The 19,776-nt window shown below is 50.8% G+C and overlaps 1 protein-coding gene across 1 annotated transcript in view; it reads left to right on the forward strand.

Moving 5' to 3' along the window:
* The window catches only part of LAMA5 (laminin subunit alpha 5), a 92,711-nt gene that overhangs the window by 40,117 nt on the left and 32,818 nt on the right, over window positions 1–19,776 (forward strand). Inside the window, exons 3-19 of the mRNA XM_054845404.1 lie at window positions 75–192; window positions 4,109–4,227; window positions 4,468–4,638; window positions 5,110–5,207; window positions 10,251–10,366; window positions 11,292–11,410; window positions 12,209–12,299; window positions 12,731–12,865; window positions 13,342–13,404; window positions 14,766–14,906; window positions 15,289–15,426; window positions 15,682–15,816; window positions 16,301–16,435; window positions 18,377–18,514; window positions 18,692–18,744; window positions 18,938–19,037; window positions 19,446–19,498. Coding sequence (XP_054701379.1) covers window positions 75–192; window positions 4,109–4,227; window positions 4,468–4,638; window positions 5,110–5,207; window positions 10,251–10,366; window positions 11,292–11,410; window positions 12,209–12,299; window positions 12,731–12,865; window positions 13,342–13,404; window positions 14,766–14,906; window positions 15,289–15,426; window positions 15,682–15,816; window positions 16,301–16,435; window positions 18,377–18,514; window positions 18,692–18,744; window positions 18,938–19,037; window positions 19,446–19,498 — 1,923 coding nt within the window. The remainder of the gene's footprint in view (window positions 1–74; window positions 193–4,108; window positions 4,228–4,467; window positions 4,639–5,109; window positions 5,208–10,250; window positions 10,367–11,291; window positions 11,411–12,208; window positions 12,300–12,730; window positions 12,866–13,341; window positions 13,405–14,765; window positions 14,907–15,288; window positions 15,427–15,681; window positions 15,817–16,300; window positions 16,436–18,376; window positions 18,515–18,691; window positions 18,745–18,937; window positions 19,038–19,445; window positions 19,499–19,776) is intronic.

Genomic DNA, 19,776 nt, shown 5'->3' on the forward strand with positions numbered 1-19,776 from the left:
TGGATCCCACTAAGCTCTCCCTGGTTTTCATGATGCCTCGAGCAGCCAACTAACTCTGTGTTCCTTTCTTTCAGCTCTTCCACGTGGCATATGTCCTGATCAAATTTGCCAATTCCCCTCGTCCTGACCTCTGGGTGCTGGAGCGATCTACTGACTTTGGCCTTACCTACGAGCCCTGGCAGTATTTTGCCTGTAAGTATGCCAGTGTTACAAGAGAGCAATGCCAGGTAGCGAGGCCACAGTGAAGACAGCTCTGTGCAAGTACGAGGCTGGGTTTGGAGTTGTTTCTGTGTCACTGCTGCGATGCAGTACATGTCCTCTCTTTCTTCTGCCCAATAAGGCTGCAAGAGTTGAAGCTTAGATCAGAGCAGCTTGGTGAAGTTGTGGTGCTCCTTAAGGCAGGAGAACTTTATTTCTCGCTGGGACTAAATGTATTTTTTAATGCATTGACATTGGTTCTCACCCAAAACTACATAGATGTCGAAGTTGGCACCAGTGTCAATAGTTGGGCATTGCTGATCTAGGTTTGGAATATGAGATTGTCTTATTGTCTCCTCCTTCCCTCCTCTCTCTGTCTGCCCTGTACTGTATCCAGACTGGCATATTTTAGCTCCTCCAGAAGCAAACTCCAGTCACTCCAGCTCACTTCCAAGTGGCTGCTGTGACAGAAAAGTCTGGAGGCAGAAAACAATCCCCTTGCACTTAGCGGTACCAGAGATCGGATACAGCCTCTGCAGGGCAGGGAACCGCTGTCCTGCCTCTGTGCAAGGTGGGATCAGGGACAGCTGGCTGGGAAGGGTAGCTGCAGAGATCCAGTCTGTGCATTTGACTTCCCCATTCTCTGATTAAAACCTTTAGAAACAGCTGGTTCTACAGATCTCTTCTCCCAAAGGGTCTGTGGGGTAGCCGGATACTGACGAACATGTTAACCACAGGCCCCTCCCAGAAGCAGCAGCAGTAATTGGGAGAAGATGTGAATTAAGATCTACAGCCAGAACTTAAAACCTGGCAAGGAAGGACCTTGGAGCACTCAGAGGCTTTGCCCTGGGCTGCCCCTAAAGACTCATATTTCTGGCTGACTGGTCAGCCCACGCTTTAGCTTTGCTGGCCTTTTCTTGTGCAGGAAAGAGCTGCAGCCATGTTACCTGCTGTGTTGCCTTAGTGTGGTAGTTTCTCTCCAGTGTGGATGTTTTTCCCTCTGCTGTATGCTGGTGGGGAATTACTGCTGTCAGATTGCCTGCTTTGTTTTTTTCTGTCTTCTCTGAGAATTTCCCTTCCAGCTCTGAAGCCTCTCCTGGAGCCTGTTACGGTCACATTATTGTATGGTCTGGGGTTGAGCTGGGAGCTCCTGCCCTGCTTGCTTGTTCCTGCAAGTAGTGGCAATGCTGTAACGTCTGAGTCCTCTTCCCTCCCGCAACATCAGTGCATGTTACCACTCCCCTTGAGAAGTGACATGCAAGTGACACAGCCCAGTGGAAAATTCCCATGGAAATAAAGAAGTGGCTGCTACAAAACCTGCCAGATTCGCTAGCACAAGAAGTCCGTTGCAGAGATTTATTTTTGGCGTGGGGAATTCTGTAGGTGGTCTAATAAAAACAGTGGTCAGTTCAGCAAGAGGGTTAAAAGCAGCCTGCAGAAATGTAAGCATTCTCCAGAGACACCAGTGAGCCTTGCCATGGGTGACACCATCCCCCTGGCTCAGCGCTGCGCCTTGAGCTCTGCTCATTGTGGGAGGTGTTCAGTTCCCCAGGCTGCCCTGTGCCCCCCAGCCAGGCTGCTGAAGTGCTTTCGGGCTTAGCTTTGCGGGAGGAGGGAAGAAATGACTGTTGTGGAAGGCATCTGCGGGTGCAGCTGATGGGCTCTCTCAGGGAGGGGGGCTGGAGGGACCGTGGCAATGCGAATCCTCCGTGCATCACGGCAGGGAGGCACCGTGCTTTCCTCGGCCACCAAAGGAGAAGCAGGAGTGCTGGGGAGAGATTTATGGTGGTCTTTATCTGCATGAAGGGTTCCCCACATAGCGTTTCAAATAGGGACAGGACATGAAAGACGCCCAGTCCCAGCTGTCCATCCAGGCCCTCAGAGCCTTGCCTGCCCCAGCTCATCGTGTGGTGCAGGACCAGGGTGCAGGATTAGCCCGTTTCATCTCGCTTTGCTGGGCAGTGCCACCGCGGAGGGGAAGGCAGCCATAGCGCAGAGCAAGGCTCTGTCCTTTTCTCCTCTGAGGGTAGGCTTCTCCAGTCTGCTGCTTCCTTAAAGTACTGCTGGGGTTTAAGGCTGATGGGTTACACTGTTTTATCTCAGAGATAGAGTGCCCAGCTTCTGACTCACACTGTTGCGTAGATTGGCAATAACTGGAGGAATTTTTTGGTTTTCCTGAGAAGCTGATCTTGCTGAGCATCCCGTCTCCATGCCCAGCTGTGACAGTGCTCTGGAAATCAGTCATCTCAAGCCAGTGGTGATAGGCTCCTTGCCTGGGGCTCCAGAATAAATTGCCTTTAAAAAAGCACTTGGTGAAGCACAGCTTGCGGCCAGAGACCTGACGTTAATGTTTCCATACCGTCTTCCTGTGGATGCAACTGAGCTTCTGCTGTTGCCAAAACAGTGTTTCATGGAGTGATGCCACGTTGCTGGAGATGAGGTGTGGGCAGGTGCAAAGCAGAGGTGAAGGCAGGGGAGGCAGAAGCTCTCTGTGCTCCCCCCTTCCCATTCCTCCTGCCTGGCTTAGTTTACCAGTGCAGCACATGGCGTGGGGGACATGCCTTCTGGAGGCACGTTGCAACAGATTTTGGAGGATTATTCCCATGAATTAGGCTAGCGTTTCCCCATCAGCTCCCTGTGTGAGCTGAGCAGCGCTGGCAAGAGCAGCAGGTTGTGCTGGCTGCCTTTTACTCCCTCTTCTCTCTGTGGAAACACCCTCAGGAGCGCTGCAGCGACGTGTGCTTCGGCACACACTGCTGAGAGCTCCTGGCGCAGGTGGGAAGGAGCAGCAGCCTTTGTCCCCAGCTCTTCCCTGGGGGAACAGCCCGAGAGCAGCACTGTGTAGGTTTTTGCGTGGGTAGATGTGGGTGCTCGCCACCCTGCACAATCAGGTCCTGCACCTCCCTCAGCACGTTCAGTGTGGTTTGGTTGGCTCTGTCAGCACAGGGACGTCAGACATCCTGGGGACGAGGGCGCTGGACTTGCAGGAATGGCTGTGCGGGGAAGCCAGGGCATTCCTACAGCTGCAAGGAGACTCTTGGGATGCAGTGTCCCCAAAGCAGGTTACAGGGCCAGCAGCGTGACTGCCTGGCCATGCCTGTCCCCTGGCTTTAGCCAGCCTTGCATTGCCACTTAGTGGCAGCGGCCCTCACTTGCTGTCCCCAAGGGGCAGTTCTGAGTGGCTTCAGCATTTCTGTTTTGTAGTGTTGGTTTATGAGTGATTGCAGAATTCAGAGTAAGGTGGGAGAAGATGTCCTGCAGGCAGTCACTCTGCTTCTCCCAAACACCACAAGCCCTCTTCCTACACCTGGGTGTCCACCCTGCCTGGTGGGAGATGCTGCAGCAGTGGCTGTGGCTTGTGGTTGCTCCTGTAGCGCGGCTTTCTGCTGGTTTGCTTTGCAGGACTCACGTAAGAGTTTAAAGAGTGACTTGAACGTGATGGTACAAGCTCCTACATCAGGAGCAGAGCTCTAGCAGCGAACAGCCCTTCCTCAGTTCAGCACAAGCGATGTAGCAAATCCAGTGCCAGCAAGGCAACAAATTCAGACCAGGGTTAGAGCTCAGGCTGGTTAAGCTGAGAGCTTAATGCCAAAATTGAGATGGGTTTCTCTACAGGTGGTCACAGTAGGTACAATGGCCATTCTCACCTTCCATCTCTGAATTAATTCACTACATTGAGGTGATTTGAGGGATTTTCTGACCATGCCTATTACTCTTACAGTGACTGCCTCCCTTGGTGGAGTACGTGTGTGTTAGCAATGACAGTTAATGATACAAAGCAATCTATATGTAGTAAATGCTTAACAAAGAGTATACACCCTTCCCTTGTGTTGGTCAGCGTGGGAAAATCAATACAAGGCTCTGAATTGTTCCTCTTCTCTTACTGCTCTCATCTCTGGTGGATGAACAGCTTCCAAGAGGGACTGCATTGAGAAGTTTGGACTGCAAACCGTGGATCGTATCACCAAGGATGACCATGCCATCTGCACTACTGAATACTCCCGTATTGTGCCTTTAGAAAATGGGGAGGTGAGCAGTTGCACGTTTTCATCCCCTGTGGTTTCTCAGTGTATGTAGGTACTCTTACTAATTGGTTCCCTCTTGACTTGTGGATGCCACTTAAACTACCAGTTAAACCAAAAGAGACTGGCAGGGAACTGATTCAGTTGTCTTGAAGGGAAGTAAAGATTGGGTTTGGCTGAGGGAGGGATTAATTTCCTCCCATCTCAGAGGATTACACAGATTTGTTTTCCCTCCTTGCGTTCACAGATTGTTGTCTCTCTGGTAAACGGGCGCCCAGGAGCCATGAACTTCTCCTACTCTCCTCTTCTGCGGAATTTCACAAAAGCCACCAACATCAGACTGCGCTTCCTGCAGACAAACACTCTGCTTGGGCACCTGATGGGCAAAGCTTTAAGGGACCCTACGGTGACAAGGAGGGTAAGGGCAGGCCTTGATACCTCTTGCTAATGAGGTGGAGGTGTTTGAGGGCTGTGCGTGCCACCTCTGGCAAGAAGACATCCTTGGATGTTGCCCGTGGGGATTTCCTCTTTCTGCACTTGTGCTCCCCAAGCTGAAGGCGTCTGCAGCAGATGCCATCACTGGAGCTGGAGGCTGATTTGGGAAGAACTGAGCTTAGCACCAACAATGCGAAACTAGGAAACACCTCTTGGTGTCTCACGTGGCTCTCTGGCTGTGCCGAGAGACCCGGCTTGTGGCTAATGGACTCTGTTAGTGGTGGCAGGTCTTACCATAGGCAGATATTGCAGCCTACAGGGTGCACCTTGTCACTGTAAGGCAAGTAGCCCAACACATCACTTTACTGCATAAAGTCCTGCTGAATCCTGAGTAGGGCAGTTGTGAAGCTTATTCGTAAAGATATTAATGGCCAACTTTTCTTGTGCTCTCCAGTACTACTACAGCATCAAAGATATCAGCATTGGAGGGCGCTGCGTCTGCCATGGCCACGCAGATGTCTGTGATGCCAAAGACCCTAATGACCCTTACAGGTACGTTTTTCAAAGTCCCAGTTCTATGTAAAAGTGTTTGAATTGTTGTGCTAAGAATGAAAGATACCAGCGTGAGTTATGCCCTGTCTGACCTCATAATTGTGCCAGCACTGTTGTTCATGGTTCTGCCCTGAGAATGAACTTGAAACTAGCTTAGCCAAAGTAGCAAAAACTAAACGTTTTGTCAGGCTATTTTTCAGCCAGGTCAGCTCCCTTGTGTGGTTTCACTGCCCGCGACTTTGCCATCCCTATGGGAACAGAGTGCCGGAACGGGGGGTGGGTGTGCAAAGCCAATACCGTTGTTGAACATGGAGGTTTCTCATCAAAGCCCAGGCTTGGTTTCTGAACTTATTCAGAGAGGTCCCTTGCTTCCCATGTGGCTTCTTAAAAATTGGGGCAGTGCTCTCATAAATAGATGGTCTCCCAAGAAACCACAGAGACTGCTGTCCAGTTCTACTCATAAGAACCATAGATCTACTCATAAGAATCATAGCTGGGGCTAAACCACGACAATCAGTTATGTATGTAGCTAAACAAATACTGTTTGCAAAGGAGCAAGGGCATGCAAAGCAGTTACATTTTGGCTCACGGGACTCTTCTCATCTGCCTTGGCAGCTTGAAATGCCAAAGAACTGCTTCAAACCATGAAAGTGTTGCTTCTTTGCCATCTGTTTGCAGCCTGAATGTTGCCTTTATGAAAGGGATGGGTAGATTCAGCTGGACAAGGGAAGCTTATATTTCTTTCTCATCAGGATCATGTAGAGCTTTTGGATCTTCTAAAATAAAATTCCAGTGAGTCCCAGCCAAGGTTAAAGCTGCTAAGTATTAAAACAAAGATGTATTGGTAAGCAAATCTGCCTTAGTTTGCCAAACTCTGTGACAAAGGGAAGTTATTTGAATGTACAGTTCCTTGGTTTTGTTTTAGATTTTGGTGTTGCTGGATGCACAGTACACCTGTGTACCAGGGCAAAAGGGCTTCCTGGTGCAAAGTGATTCTTTACCATAGAAACGCCATGACATTTCTTGGATATATCAATGGGTCAGGGCTCTCCAGGAAGGGAGGGAAAATTGAGGAAGGAGAGATTTGTTGGGATCCTCGTTCAATGCCACTTCTGCTGATGACTGCCTCCCAGAATTCCCCTCCTCCACTCTCGTTTGGAAGCATTTGGCACCTTTGCTCGTGGCCCCAAACTGTGCTGTAATGTTGCAGCACATGTTCGTAAGCAGCTGTTGCATTTCACCCAGAGCAGATCATGCTTGCCAGGAGGAGAAAACATTTCCTACTTGGGTGCTTTGTACAGTCAGCACATAACATCTGTAAAGCCCTTTGGGATACATCAGGACAAAGATGCTGGGGAAATAGAACTTCTCATGGCATTGCTGTACCCTGTTAGCAAGCCCAGGAGCAGGGAAAAGTCAGCAGAAATGTGATACTTCTTTCAGTTGAGAAAATGAGCAATTGGTGACACGCTGCCATTCTCCAAGGCTCCAGCAGCAGCTGTGTCCAGCCTTCCTGCTGAAGTGGGCGCTGCTAGGCGGTCATCCCATCCCTCCTGCCCTGATGTACGTGGAGCCAGCACGGTGATACCTGCCATAATGCTGCATGACAAGAGGCACTGCAGGGGCAGCTGGGGCTCAGACACACTGTCCCTTCGTGTCATGGGCCCCAGCTGTCAGAAACATATCATTCCTGCAGAAATCTGTGCGACCCATCTGAGTAGGTGTGATGTGTCCCTCTGCACGTGTCCTGCCCCTTCAGATGTTGATGTGTGACAGCAACAGGGCAAGGAAATGCAAATAGAGGGAGACAAGGAATGTGAATTGGCCTGGCCCTATTAAAAATCCCAGTTATGTCTGAGCCTGTCTGGGAGGTCTCTGCGTCTCATTTTAACTTCTCTCTTGTGCACATGCCTGTTTTCCTTGTGCCTGTTGCCCAGAAAGGCAGGATGAGCACTTTGATAGAGGTGAGGTGAGCTAGAAATCTTGGCAAACCCTTTAGGACATGATGGAGCATGTTTGTGAGCTGACTTCCTGGCCATAAATGATAATGTTTATCCAGCTTTGGAAAGTTTCTCTGAAGTGCCAAGTTACAGAGGCTGCACATCCAGCTGTGTTACGTTGGCAGCACGTCTGGTCCCCGTGTGAGTGTGTGTGTGTAAGGGATGACAGTGTGTGGGCAGGTGCAGCCTCCTCAAGGGTCCTTTGCACTTTTCACAACTGTCTGTCTTTGCCTCAAGATCGAATGGGCTAAATTAAGCAGAGGGAAGGAAAGTTCCTTTGGTTAAAGGTGAACACCAGCAGGATCAGGCACAAACCTTTCTCCTGGCAAACCCCCATGAGCAGTTAGATAAGCATCAGCAGGGACCTGGCACGTTGCAGACGGAGAGCACGGACAGGAATCGTGTGTTAACGTGCGGCTGCTGTTGATGTGAGCTCAGGAGGACCCTGCAAGTGCTCTGCATCTGTCTGATAAGAGCAACTGTTCGTGAGTTCACTGCCCCATCATGGATACCACAAGCAAGAGAGGAGACAACCAGAGAGTCCAGCTGCTGCTTCTGTGCCTGATGCTGAAGATAACCAGCAAGACAAGAGCAGCCTGGCTGATCAGCGGCAGATCTGCAGGAGGAGATCAAGGATGCTTTCCCACTGCTGGATTCTGAATGCTAGCTTGCTCTTTCCCAGTTTGGAAGGGAAAGCACCATGTGTGCTGGTAGATTTGTGCCGTCTGTGAGTCCCTTTTGCAGGTGATTTTCCCTCAGTAGTCAGATGCAGTTAGAGGAAGGGGCTTTTTTTCTTGATTCTGCTACTCAGATGTCCCGGCAAAATCCAGATGCTGTAGCACTTGTGTGCTGCTCTCAGCTCTGACACAGCTGCTTGCTGGAAACTGTTTATACTCTGTTATTGAGCGTCAGTTCCAGTGGGAAGACTGTGGCTTTATTTTTTATGGCAGGATGACCAGCAAATATGTGCTATGTGAACACAGCCGCTCCCTCTTCTTCCTTGTATATATTCAATCAATGAAACATGTAAATATTATAGCTTATGCACATTTGTCCATAATTCATTAGCAGCATGGACTCAGCACAAGGTGCGGTAAAGCTGCCGTGACAGATGAGCTCTCTGAGAGGTCGTTGTTAACTCTGGACAGCAGAGACTAAATAAATAGCTCCTTCTCCATCTGAAGTGTGCATCTTTGCTCATTGAATGCCATCTTTTTGCATTCTTGGAACTGAACCAGTGCTTCTCAAACATCTTGAACATTAAAGAGCTGGGGTGTGTGGCTGGAGCCACGTCCTCCAGCCAGGGAGATTAGCACTGCTCGGGAGGTTTATAAGTTCTCTGACTCAGTGACCATCTTTCTCCATACATACGTTATATGGATGTTAATCTTGATCTCCAGCTGCTGTCATGGAAAAAAACCCATAAAATTTTGTTTCCTTGCAAATGCTGAGTGGTAGTCAGCCAGGTGAGAGGTGTGTGGGTGGTTTCATTACAGAGGCATGGCCAAGGTTTGCCTCTCATTCCGTCTCCCTCTTGGGTTTGCAAAACACAGGGAGAACAAAGTTCCTGGTGAATGTTTCAGGGCTCATTTCTGCCACTTAGCCTCCAGCCAACCTCTTGGGCTCGGTTTCATGCCTGGACTCTGCAGGCCACAGCCCAGCCTGCAAATGTGGGTAGGGACGGGACATCATGAGTGCTCAAAGAGCTGACTGTGGCCGAGCGTTTCGTGGCGTCTGCGAGAGGAGGACTGCCAGCGGAGCTGGAGCAGGGCCGGCACCTCCTGCCTCTCAACCCCTCTGGCTGAAGCAGACGTGCTGAGTGGGGATCCTGCCCGCATTCTCCCGAACTTTCAGATCATCCCATATCTCATTAAGATGAGTTCACTTGTCCCATGCTGCTGCCTCTGGCTGACTATTCGCCATACATACACTTGCAGGTCCCACACCTTAAAAATACATGTAGGTGGAAACCAGGATGTTCAGCTACTGCAGCCATGGAAGAGTATGTCTGTACCCCTGATTGCATCCAGAATGACTGCTCCATTTGTTTCTAATGTTTTAAAAAAATACATTCATTTTTAAACACTGCTTTTGAATGGAAAAGCATTGGAGGAGGGAGAGATGGGAGTGGCAGATCAGCCCTGAGGGGAAATGAGTAATTGCACAGATAAAAGCTGGAACATGCTGTATTATCCATAAGTCTAATACAACAGAAAGCGTTTGTGTTGGATGGGAATCGCCTTCTGCTAAGTGGAAGTTTTGGAGATGATGTCACTGATGTTAATGAATCACCGTTGCGGTCGAGCAGGGACGAGATCCATCGGTCGACCGTCGAGATTTCTTGCCTGGCGCCTCCGGAGCCGTCTGTTTACCCAGCACAGCCCTGCCTGTGCCAGCTGAGAAAATCAGGAGGCGCATTTCACAGGGAGCGTGGGGCCAGCATCTGCTAAAAGACTTAATTCAAATTTCATGGTCTTCCTCTCTGTAAGCACAGGTATACCTGGAGGAGCAGTTGGGACCCGTGTGGCCCCATCCCTCTCCAGCTCTGGGCTATCATTTATTCCTTTCACACTGCCCCTGCACGGTGGTGGGGACATCTTCATGTCCCTGTACCATGCTACTCCCTTTCAAGTAATTTGCTTCAGCTCAGGTTTCAACTACTGCCATCTCTAACCATTTCACATTTTATTGTCTGTAGAGCTGACTAGGCAGTGGCATGCTGACTTTTTTTTTTAATTAATCCTTGTTTCCCTGTAAAGAAAAGAGGAGTGATGGTGGAGGAGAAGGAAGGGAGGGAATGGCACTAGAAGAGCAAAGTTTGGTGTTTGGCTCCGAAAAAAATAATCAGCAATTCAAAAGTGAAAAAAAAAAAAAAAAGAAGCCTTTGCAGCCTCTTTTCCAGAATATTTTGATTAATGAATATCACTTGTTTGTGTATCTGATAGCGATAGTTATGCATGGTGGGGTTATGCAGCAGCTCCCCATCCCACATGTGTCCGTTGGCGTGCCAGGCTTGGCTGTACCCCATTCCTCTCCCTTGCAGGCTACAGTGCGACTGCCAGCACAACACCTGTGGTGGGTCCTGCGATCGCTGCTGCCCTGGCTTCAACCAGTTCCCATGGAAGCCTGCCACTGCCGACAGCGCAAACGAATGCCAGCGTAAGTTGGAGTTGGGTTTCTCTTTCCTTTTCCAGCTGCTTTGCAGAGCACAGATTGACCACGTTTCCCCAGCCCCTTGACACTGCAGTGCAGAGAAGCCGTTCACCGAGATGGTTGGTTTGGTGGTGTGTGGCGCTGAGCGGAGATCACTGGCACTGCAGACAGGACAGTTTGCGCAGTGGGTAATTGTGCTCAGTCAAGGCTCGCACAGGGAGGCCCACTAGGTCTGTACGGGACTTTGATTCTGCTTACGTTCCAGTTCCTCCTCCATATCCAAGGGTTCGTGCAGGCAAGTCTCGTTGCTCAATTCTGTCTTTGAGATGAATTACATTTGGATGTGTTTACATACAGGACATCTTTATTTGTCCAGAGAAACCTTTGGTAAATGCCGACAGTGGAATTTATGCTGCACTGGAAATGCAGAGCATGGAGCATAGCTGCATCACACGATCTCTTGTAAACGCAGGGTGGCAGAGGACAGTTGGATCTTAATCCTGTGGGTTTATAAAAAGCACCCTCACCGTGTACTGAACTTTATAGCTCACCTCCATCCCGGATGGGATAAAACAGGCAAGAATGTTGCCCTCTAAACCAGACTATTTGAGGCCCCAAAGTTGGGTAATTTCTCTTTCTCGTCTCTACACGCCTGCACATATTTTACTTCTGATTTTGTGCCTGCTGTGTTTTTCTGGTTGCAAACCAGACTTTGTGAGAGAGTCGCTGCTTCTGCGCTTTTGAACTGAAAGACTTACGGGAGCTTGGGTGATCTTGTAGTCCCCCAGATGCATTCGAGCATCTTTCCACATTGAAAAGTAACCCATCTAATGTCAAACCCACAAGGAAGAGTTCATACCTTGCGATCCAGCTGGTGACTGAAGGACCTCTGTGGACTAGTGGCTTAGCTAATGTCTGTTTGTATTTTCAGCTTGCAATTGCAACGGCCATGCCTACGACTGCTACTATGACCCAGAGGTGGATCGCCACAAAGCCAGCAAAAGTCGCGAAGACAAGTTTGAAGGGGGAGGTGTTTGCATTGACTGTCAGGTAGGCCTGAAGAGCTCCCATGGAAAAGGCTGTTGCAGATTCTCCTGTTCATTTCTGCTGTCAGCCTGGAGTTACACTTTGCTGGCAGCTCCACTAACTTCATCACACACCCTCTGTTATCTTCATTAGATCTCTCCCTGAAAATTTAGCCTCTTTGCCATAGATCAAAGGAGTGTCCAGCAGTAATGAAAACAGCACTTGGGTTCCTAGCTGTCCCCTGGTAGTGCCATTACCTTTCTGATGCTTTAGGGTTAGGTCTGCTGAGGCACTGTGCATTGGGAGGGAAAGGTTGGTGCTGGGCACGTTGGGAAGAGCCTGCCTAGTTTGCCGTGCTGAGGTGCTGCCATCTCTGATCGCCAAAATGCCAATCTCCTCAGTCTCTGAAGTTCCCAATGAAAGTGGGAAAGTAGCTCTTCCACTCCCAAGGTAACTGAGCTGATTAATTCATGCAGTAGCATGAAACTTTTAGCTGTGCTTTCTTGCTGGGAGGAACCAGATTGCTCCTGTCCTCCTAGCACAAAGCAGTCAGGACGTTTTATCATCTGAAGCAAGTGAAATGGGCTTGAGGTCAGATATGAACCTGAAACTCAGACTGGGCTTATGGGAGGACACACGGTTTGCAGGAAATGCTTGGTTTTCAAATCGATGTATGTGGAATTTTGAGCAGATTTAAGTCTTCTGTGTGCTGACACTTCTGAGTTTCTCCCTCTGGACCCTGAAGCAGTTAATAAATCTGGCAGATGAACATGAAGCCTGCTGGTAGAGGAACTGATGCCCAGCTAACCCAATGTCTTTCAGCATCACACCACTGGCATTAACTGTGAGAGGTGCATCCCAGGATACTACCGGTCCCCTGACCACCCAATCGACTCTCCATACATTTGCTATCGTGAGTGTGATTTCCTCTGCAGGCTGTAGATGCCTGCTTGGGCTTGATGATGCTGGGGAGGGTGGTCTGAAGGATTGGGCTGAGAGATTTTTCTGGCGTAGCTCTGACACATTGGCTGTTCTGCACTGCATCCTCGCGGCAGTGTGCCGCCACCACCTCTCCAGGGAAACTGAGGTTTCCTGGAGAAGCAAGTTGGGGCTGTACTGCTTTACTTGGGACCCTGCAGTGGGACAAGCACAGTGGGAGCAGTTCCTCTAAGCCAGATCCCTTTTGAAGAGACAAAATTACACTTTTTGGTTTTGGAGAGAATTTACAGCAGATGGCAAGGTCTCTTATGGAGGCTCTGTATCACAGTGATGCTTCTGTGGTGCTCATGGCTGGCCAAGGGTCTCGGTCAGTGACAACCACTGCTGGCTTGTCCCTCTCTACAGGCTGTAGCTGTGAGTCTGACTTCACCGATGGCACCTGTGAGGACCTGACCGGCCGCTGTTACTGCAAGCCCAATTACACCGGGGAGCACTGTGATGCCTGTGCCGAGGGATACCTCAACTTCCCCCACTGCTACCGTAAGTGGGGGGTGCGGGGCCACAGGGTGGCCAGGTCTGGGACACCACAGACTCAGCGGGTGCAGGAAGGGCCAACAGCTCCGGCTGGTGCTGCTCCTCAGGTGCCTTTTCCCCGTGCCACATGGTACTCCTGTCCCAGGGAGAGTTCCTGCAGGTGGGAACAAGCCTGTGTATGGCTTTGGTGGAAGCTGGACCAGAGCTGAGCTGGGCTGAACCCAGCTCTCTGGAGTCAACAGGAGCTTCCCATTTGGCTGGAGTCTCATATCTCACTTTCTGTGAAAGACATCTTTCCAGAGCCCAGGTTAAAAAATGGTCATAATGGATGTTTGTTTAGTGGGATGTCTGCACTTTGTTCCATGGTCCAGGTTTTCCTTCAGCCTGTTCAGCTTTGGGACTGTCAACACATTGATATCCTGACAGGATTTCTTTGAGCGTGCATGATGACCTGTGCAATGTCTCTTTCTTTCTCCTCATAGCCGTTCCAGCTTTCACTCACAATGATACTGGAGAACAAGTGCTCCCTGCGGGACAGATAATAAGTAAGCAGTGCAATTTTCCTTGCTGTTTTGGCAATCACCGTGCTTTATTACTGTTATATCTCACCACCCAGTGCAAGATCAGGTCTTCAGCTTACTGGGCATTTACGTTGTAAGAGACAGCCGTGACACAGAGTGGTCCTGAGAGAGAAGGCAGCTTGAGGGGTGGGGGAAAGGAAGTTTTATGATCCCTTTTTCATAGACAGGGAAGCTCTAGTCCAGAGTGGCTATGTGATTGTGTGCTTTTTTCTGAGGTCCAGGCCATGTGGGACATTCCTCCTGGCCTCCCTGTAAGGAACCTCCCTGAGATCACAGAGGGGCTGTGGCTGAGCTGGAACCTGAGCTGACTTCTCCCAGATCTCAGCCTCTGGGTTTAGATACAAACCTGTCCCCCTGCCACACCTGCATGCCCTGCCTTTTCCATGTGGTGGGCAGCACAGCGGGTCCGTGCCGATGGCCCCTCGGCATGAAGCTGTGGGTAGCGCTGCTGCGGCGCCTGGGAAGTGGCACAGGTGGCTGCTCGCTCCGTATCACTTTGTTGTTTTGAAAGCTCACCCATGCCCTTATCCTGCTCCCCTCCACCTCCCTCCTCTCTCATGCTCACCCCTCTTGGTTCATCTCCTTCCTTGTGTTTTTTTTCATCTCTTTTCCCACCAAGTCCTCCCCTGTCTCATGCTCCCCAGTGCACTCCAGATAACCTTTTCCTTCCTTCTGATATTTTAAACTCTCTATCTTCCAGACAGGTTTTTGTTTCCTGAGCTAGAATTTCTCACTTCCCTCCTCATTTCCCCTCCTCCCCCTCCCCCTGGTTCTTGGATGCTTTTTGCCCTTCCCTCTCCCAGCCCAGCAACCCACGCCACTGCCGTTGGTGAAGGCAGGGCTGGCCGAGGGCCTCGGCGCTGCTGGCCCGGATCACCCGCCTGCCCGGGCAGCAGGAAGGTCTCAGAGGCAGCTGAGCATGGAGTGACCAGAGAGAAAGCCCACACCCCACCCTGGTTAGCTGAAGGCTTTGCTTATTGCTGCACAGCTCTTGGGCAGTGCTGCATGAAATCAGCCCTGTCTGGGCTTGTGCAAGCAGCGTTCATCTGCCCTGTGCATTGCGCTGCTGCACATCCAGCACCTTGCACATCGACATGATGCTGAGGTCTCCCAGCCACCCTGCGACCCCACGAGCCAGGCGTGCTGGTCACCTGAGCAGGGTCTGGTTAAAACATTTGCATCTGGTGGGAAGGTTATTATAAGCAAATGCTTGAGCTGTTGCCTCTCATGGCAACTCCTTCCCTGTCCTTATGGGACCTCTGCCCAGCAGCAGAGATGGGCCAACAGCCACGTGTGGCATTGCTTGTTGTGTGTCCCCACTCCAGACTGCGATTGCTACGCCGGTGGGACCGAAGGCAATGCCTGTCGCAAAGACCCTCGGGTGGGGATGTGCGTGTGCAAACACAACTTCCAGGGAACACACTGCGACCAGTGCGCCCCAGGCCACTACGGACCCAGCTGCCAGCGTGAGTGTCTTGGGGTTAGCGGCCACAAACTCGCCTTGCTCGCCTCCCTCCTGGGGAGGAGCGTGCCCTCTCCCCATCCTCCGCTCCTGCTGAGGGGGAGGAATTCTCCAGCCCCACTTCCAAGTGACAAATTCCCATGACTTTTGCTGGTATTTTCCACCCAGCCCTGACTCTCAGGCATCCTCCCAGCCTACGGGGGGCTCTTGAGAAATTCCCTATGGATGTGAGCTACAGGCTAGGCATGCTTGCTGTCAGCTATGTCCCCCATGGTTTCTCCAGCGAATGCATTTCTACCCCAGAGGAACAGGCGCTCCGATTCCTTTCCTAGGAAGGGGAAAGACTAGGAAGCTGTTTATTTACTAGTGTCCTTGTTGCTTTCCAGCCTGTCAGTGCTCTGGCCCCGGTCAGTACGATGGCACCTGTGACAGAGAGACAGGGCAATGTCTGTGTCGAACAGGATTTGAAGGACACTCGTGTAACCAGTGCGCTCCCGGCTACTTCAACTACCCTCTGTGCCAGCGTGCGTATCTGTCCTCCCATCCACCTGGCTGGTGGGCACATGCAAAGCCAGGGTCTTCTGGCAGGGCTTTGAAGGAGGACTGGGAAGTGGTTTTGTGGGTGTTTTGGAGAATATATACAATGGGCAGAGATCAACGGTTTGAATGCTTAGGGCAGCACCTAAATGCCCATCTGAGATCCTCAGAAAAAGACCGATATTGCCATGAGCTTTGCCTCGTGCTCGCAGCACAGCACAAATGGTTTCTCTGTGTTGCAGTATGTGGCTGCAGCGCGGTCGGGACGCTGCCGGGAGGCTGTGACTCCGTCGGGAGGTGTTTCTGCAGACCCGAGTTTGCTGGGCCGCGGTGCGAGCAGTGCAGTCCTGGGCACCACTCCTACCCCCACTGCTACGGTAAGGATGTTAACGTTCAATTCCTGCTGGTCTGTCACCTTCTGAAAAACATGCCTATTTCTGCAAGACTTTGGTGTTTTTCAAAATCCAAACCCATGTGGTTTGCACTATGAATTTGGCAGGCTCGTTCTGGAGGTCATGGATCATGCCAAAGCCTGGAAGATAAAGCAGTTTTTATTGGTCACACTTCCTTATCGCAACCCTGCTGTGACCTGGTGTCTCAGCTTATGCCTTTTTTTGTCTTTTTAGTGCATTAACCTACTAAACTGCTGAGGAACATTGAATGGGCTGTAAAAAACTCTTAGTGGCATTTTCCTGGTATTTCCTAGCTGAAAATATTCCCCGTCTCTCCAAGGGATTAAGAAATTAATTTAATTCTAATGGAAATGGCTAATTCCTGTGAGGCTGAATGACAATTCAGACTGGCAGTGGTTGGCCACAGATAACACATTTCATCAGACCATTGAGAGTCCTGCTCTTACAGCTTGCTCCTGTGATTCCCGGGGTGCGGTGGACAACAACTGCAGCCCAGCTGGCCAGTGCCGATGCCACGCGAATTTTGCGGGACACACCTGCAACCAGTGTGCCCTGGGCTTCTACGGGTACCCCAGCTGTACACGTGAGTAACCACCGTTGGATCTCAGGGGAGGGAAGGGAACAGCTGCTGCTACTGGCTTTGTAATGGTTTTTCTTTCCATAATCCGTCTCCAAGGGTTGTATCTGAATATAGTTGGCTCTTGCAGCAGGAATCAGTTCTCCTGTGCACAGTTCACCTGGCTATCTCATCTGACAGCCATGCTGTGTAATGGGTAGACATCGCGAAGAAATGCTTCCCCGAAAGCTGTGCGGTTTGTCTCCCCCAGTTCATTCACTGTCACTAACAGCAGGAGCTTGGGTCTGCCTGCTCAGTTTGGAAATAAAACCCAGTCTGGATATATGGCCTCTAATCCAGCGACCTGTTACAGACCTACAGAGTAGGACTTGGGGAGCAGCTGTGGTTTGGACTCTCTCTCTGAAAGCAGTATGTGCAGATGAACATAAAACATGTGCTAAATTGCATCTGCCTGTCCTCAGGCTTGAGTATCTGCAGCCAGAGAGAGCAGGGCTCTGAGCGGGGTAAACATTTTCCCAGCAAAGTCTCAAACCGCACGGTCAGATTCTACTCTGGTGCCATGAAATGCTCAGTTGTGGCTCACATGACACATCCAGGTCTTCAGGGCTTACTCCACCTTGGTTCATGCCAATTCACAGGAGGAGCAACTGCGCTGAAACCAGCAGGAGTACGGTTGTACAACAGGGTGAACAATGAGGATCAGGACTTGGGGTTTCATGTCAGCCTCAAATTCAAGGTGTCTGCTGGCGTGGTGAGAGCTTTGCATCCACTTCCCTGGGCACTGCATTGCTCCTGGAGCAGAGCTGCTGGTGCCAGGGCCGAGCAGTAATGCCTGTGGCAGGTGCCTGTGGCCCCAGATACTCTGAACAGCCCTCCCCAGCTCTGGGCAGAGTGTCCCCGTCTCCCCCCTGTCGGCAGTCCGACTGGAAGCCAGATGTACTCTTATGTCTCCCAGCAAGAATTTACTGCTCATTAAAAAATAATCTGTGATACAATTTCCCTGAAGCAACAAAAGAGCATCATCACCCTCTTGCACCATACTAAATGTAGACGCCTGAGCCACGGCCAGCTGGCAGAGCACTGCTTGCAAATGCTGATGCCGGCAATATGCCTTTGAAGAGGCTGGAGGCATAGATGAAATGGTCTCTCAGGAGTTCAGTAGTCATTTTTTTTTTTGTCTCATAAAGTGGTGTCCAAATTGCAGAGCTGTAGAGGAGTCACAGCAAGGAAAGAAGAGAACCTAATTTTTTTTTTTTTAATCTGTTGTTTTATGAACAATGTTTTGCTGTTAGCCAGTCTGGGGGTGTCAGCCTAAAACATCCCCTTTGGCGGGGATTTGAGTGCTGTCTGGGCAAGGAGGGCATGGGCAGCTCCCGGACAGTTTGCTGACCTTTCATGTGATAGGGCAGCGGGATCTCTACGTGCGTTCGCAGGAGACAGGTCATGCAGGAAGCTGCGGAACCATTGCCCTGCCCTGGCCCTTGGCTGCCAGCAGTGCCAAGGCTGTGTTGCTGGCCCAGCGCTGCAGGCCTGCTGCCCACATACAACGTCCGCAGGGCAGACCCTGATGGCCAAATGCTGCTCTTGGGTGTTTGGGTGCAAATGGGCTTTTGTAGGGTCTGATCTCTCACTGGTTGCTGACCTTGTGGGAATGAGATCACGCGTTCCCCTTTTCCTTAAAGAAAACTTCTCCCCACCTCCAGAAATACACATAAATGTATGTGAATAGGTGTGATAAACTTTGCAGCTTCTATTGTTTTTCTTAAAAGATGGAGGTTTTTTAACCAAAACCAAAGAATGAGTATGTATGTTATTTATAACCCATATTTCTGGCTGCTTTGATGGTGGTGAAGGTCAGGCCGACAAAAGAAGTTGCTGGTGGGAAGCCTTGAATGCTGGAGTCGCTGTGCCCTGCAGCTCCAGCACTTGCTGTCCCCTCTTTTGCAGCTTGCCAGTGCTCCCGAGAGGGCTCTCTGCACAGCACCTGTGACCAGGAAACGGGGCAGTGCAGCTGCCGGCCCAAAGTGACGGGACTGCGCTGCGATAGCTGCGTGCCGGGTGCCTATGGATTTCCACACTGCGAAGGTAGCCCCTTCCTCCCCTGTGGGGGGGACTCTGGTGTCTTGGGACTTAGTGGTGCGGTGCTGGTAAATGGGCTTATCTTTCCCCAAGAGCTTTGCAAGGGAAGAAGTAACTCCCTTAGGAACAGCCAGGGTGTGAGCTATCTCTTTATAAATCCCTCCTTATGCCTCTCTTTTCTAGTGGGCTCCTGTAACCCAGCGGGGTTGGTGTCTGTAGATCCCTCGCTGGCCCCGGTGAGTATCAGATTGAACCCACCAACCCCTGCAGGTTATTTTTGCCTGATCCCCTTTTTCCTCACTTTGGGCCAAGTCCTTCCTTAAGCACAGCCTGAAAACAGCCATTACCCACGCCAGAGTAGCAGACACCACATTCAGTCACCATGCTGCAAATTCTCAACTGCTCTTTTCTCCCCCTCCCTTTCCCCAGGGCTCCTGTGCGTGTCGGGCATACGTTGAAGGCCCAGCTTGCGACAGATGCAAGCCCTTATACTGGAACCTGACTCCAGAGAACCCCTACGGCTGCCTGAGTAAGGAAATGGCATTTGCACAGCCCCCGAAATTCCCCTCCATGCTATAGTGGTTCAAGACCCAAACCCAAGCCAGTGGGGACCGTCATTGCTGGATGGAAGTGATGCCTTTCCTTCCATCTTCACCCTGAAGTGACATGTCAAAGCTGGAGTGGGCTGGGTAAGCCCTGCTTGGGGAAAGGCTGGAGCCTGGAGCTTTTTGCTTGGGATGAAACAGAGGGCTCATGCAATGAGTTGTCCCCTCAACAGTAACTGTCCAAAATGAAATGTGAGGCATTGTGCAGCGCTACCCTCTACTTGACCAGTTCCCAGCTCCTCATATCCCAACCAGTGTTGTCTGGTGTGGTGGTTACTGTCCCCCATCAGGCTTCTTCTCAGGGGCTGATTGATCTTCATCTCCCTCTCCAGGCTGCAAGTGTGATACCAAGGGCACGATCAGCGGAATCGCAGAATGCCAGCAGGTGGGTTTGCTCCTCTCTGCTTCCAGGCACCTCTGTGCTGTGTTGGGAGTGTTTCAGCTCCATCTTTCCCAGCAGCTGCTGGAGAGGCCTGTCCTGACGCTGAGCTCCCAAAGGTTACACCACAATCTGGGCTTGCATGAGAACATAGGATTAAGACCTGTCATAAATTAGGCACCTAAATATTTCTGGGTCTGGCCCAGGATGCCTGGATTTTTGTTTGCCTGCATTATTGGGTAATTTAACTTATCTGGCCCACCCACGTGCAGGAAGCCATGTAG

Source organism: Grus americana, chromosome 17 (genome assembly GCF_028858705.1).
Source record: "Grus americana isolate bGruAme1 chromosome 17, bGruAme1.mat, whole genome shotgun sequence".
Classification (NCBI taxonomy): domain Eukaryota; kingdom Metazoa; phylum Chordata; class Aves; order Gruiformes; family Gruidae; genus Grus; species Grus americana.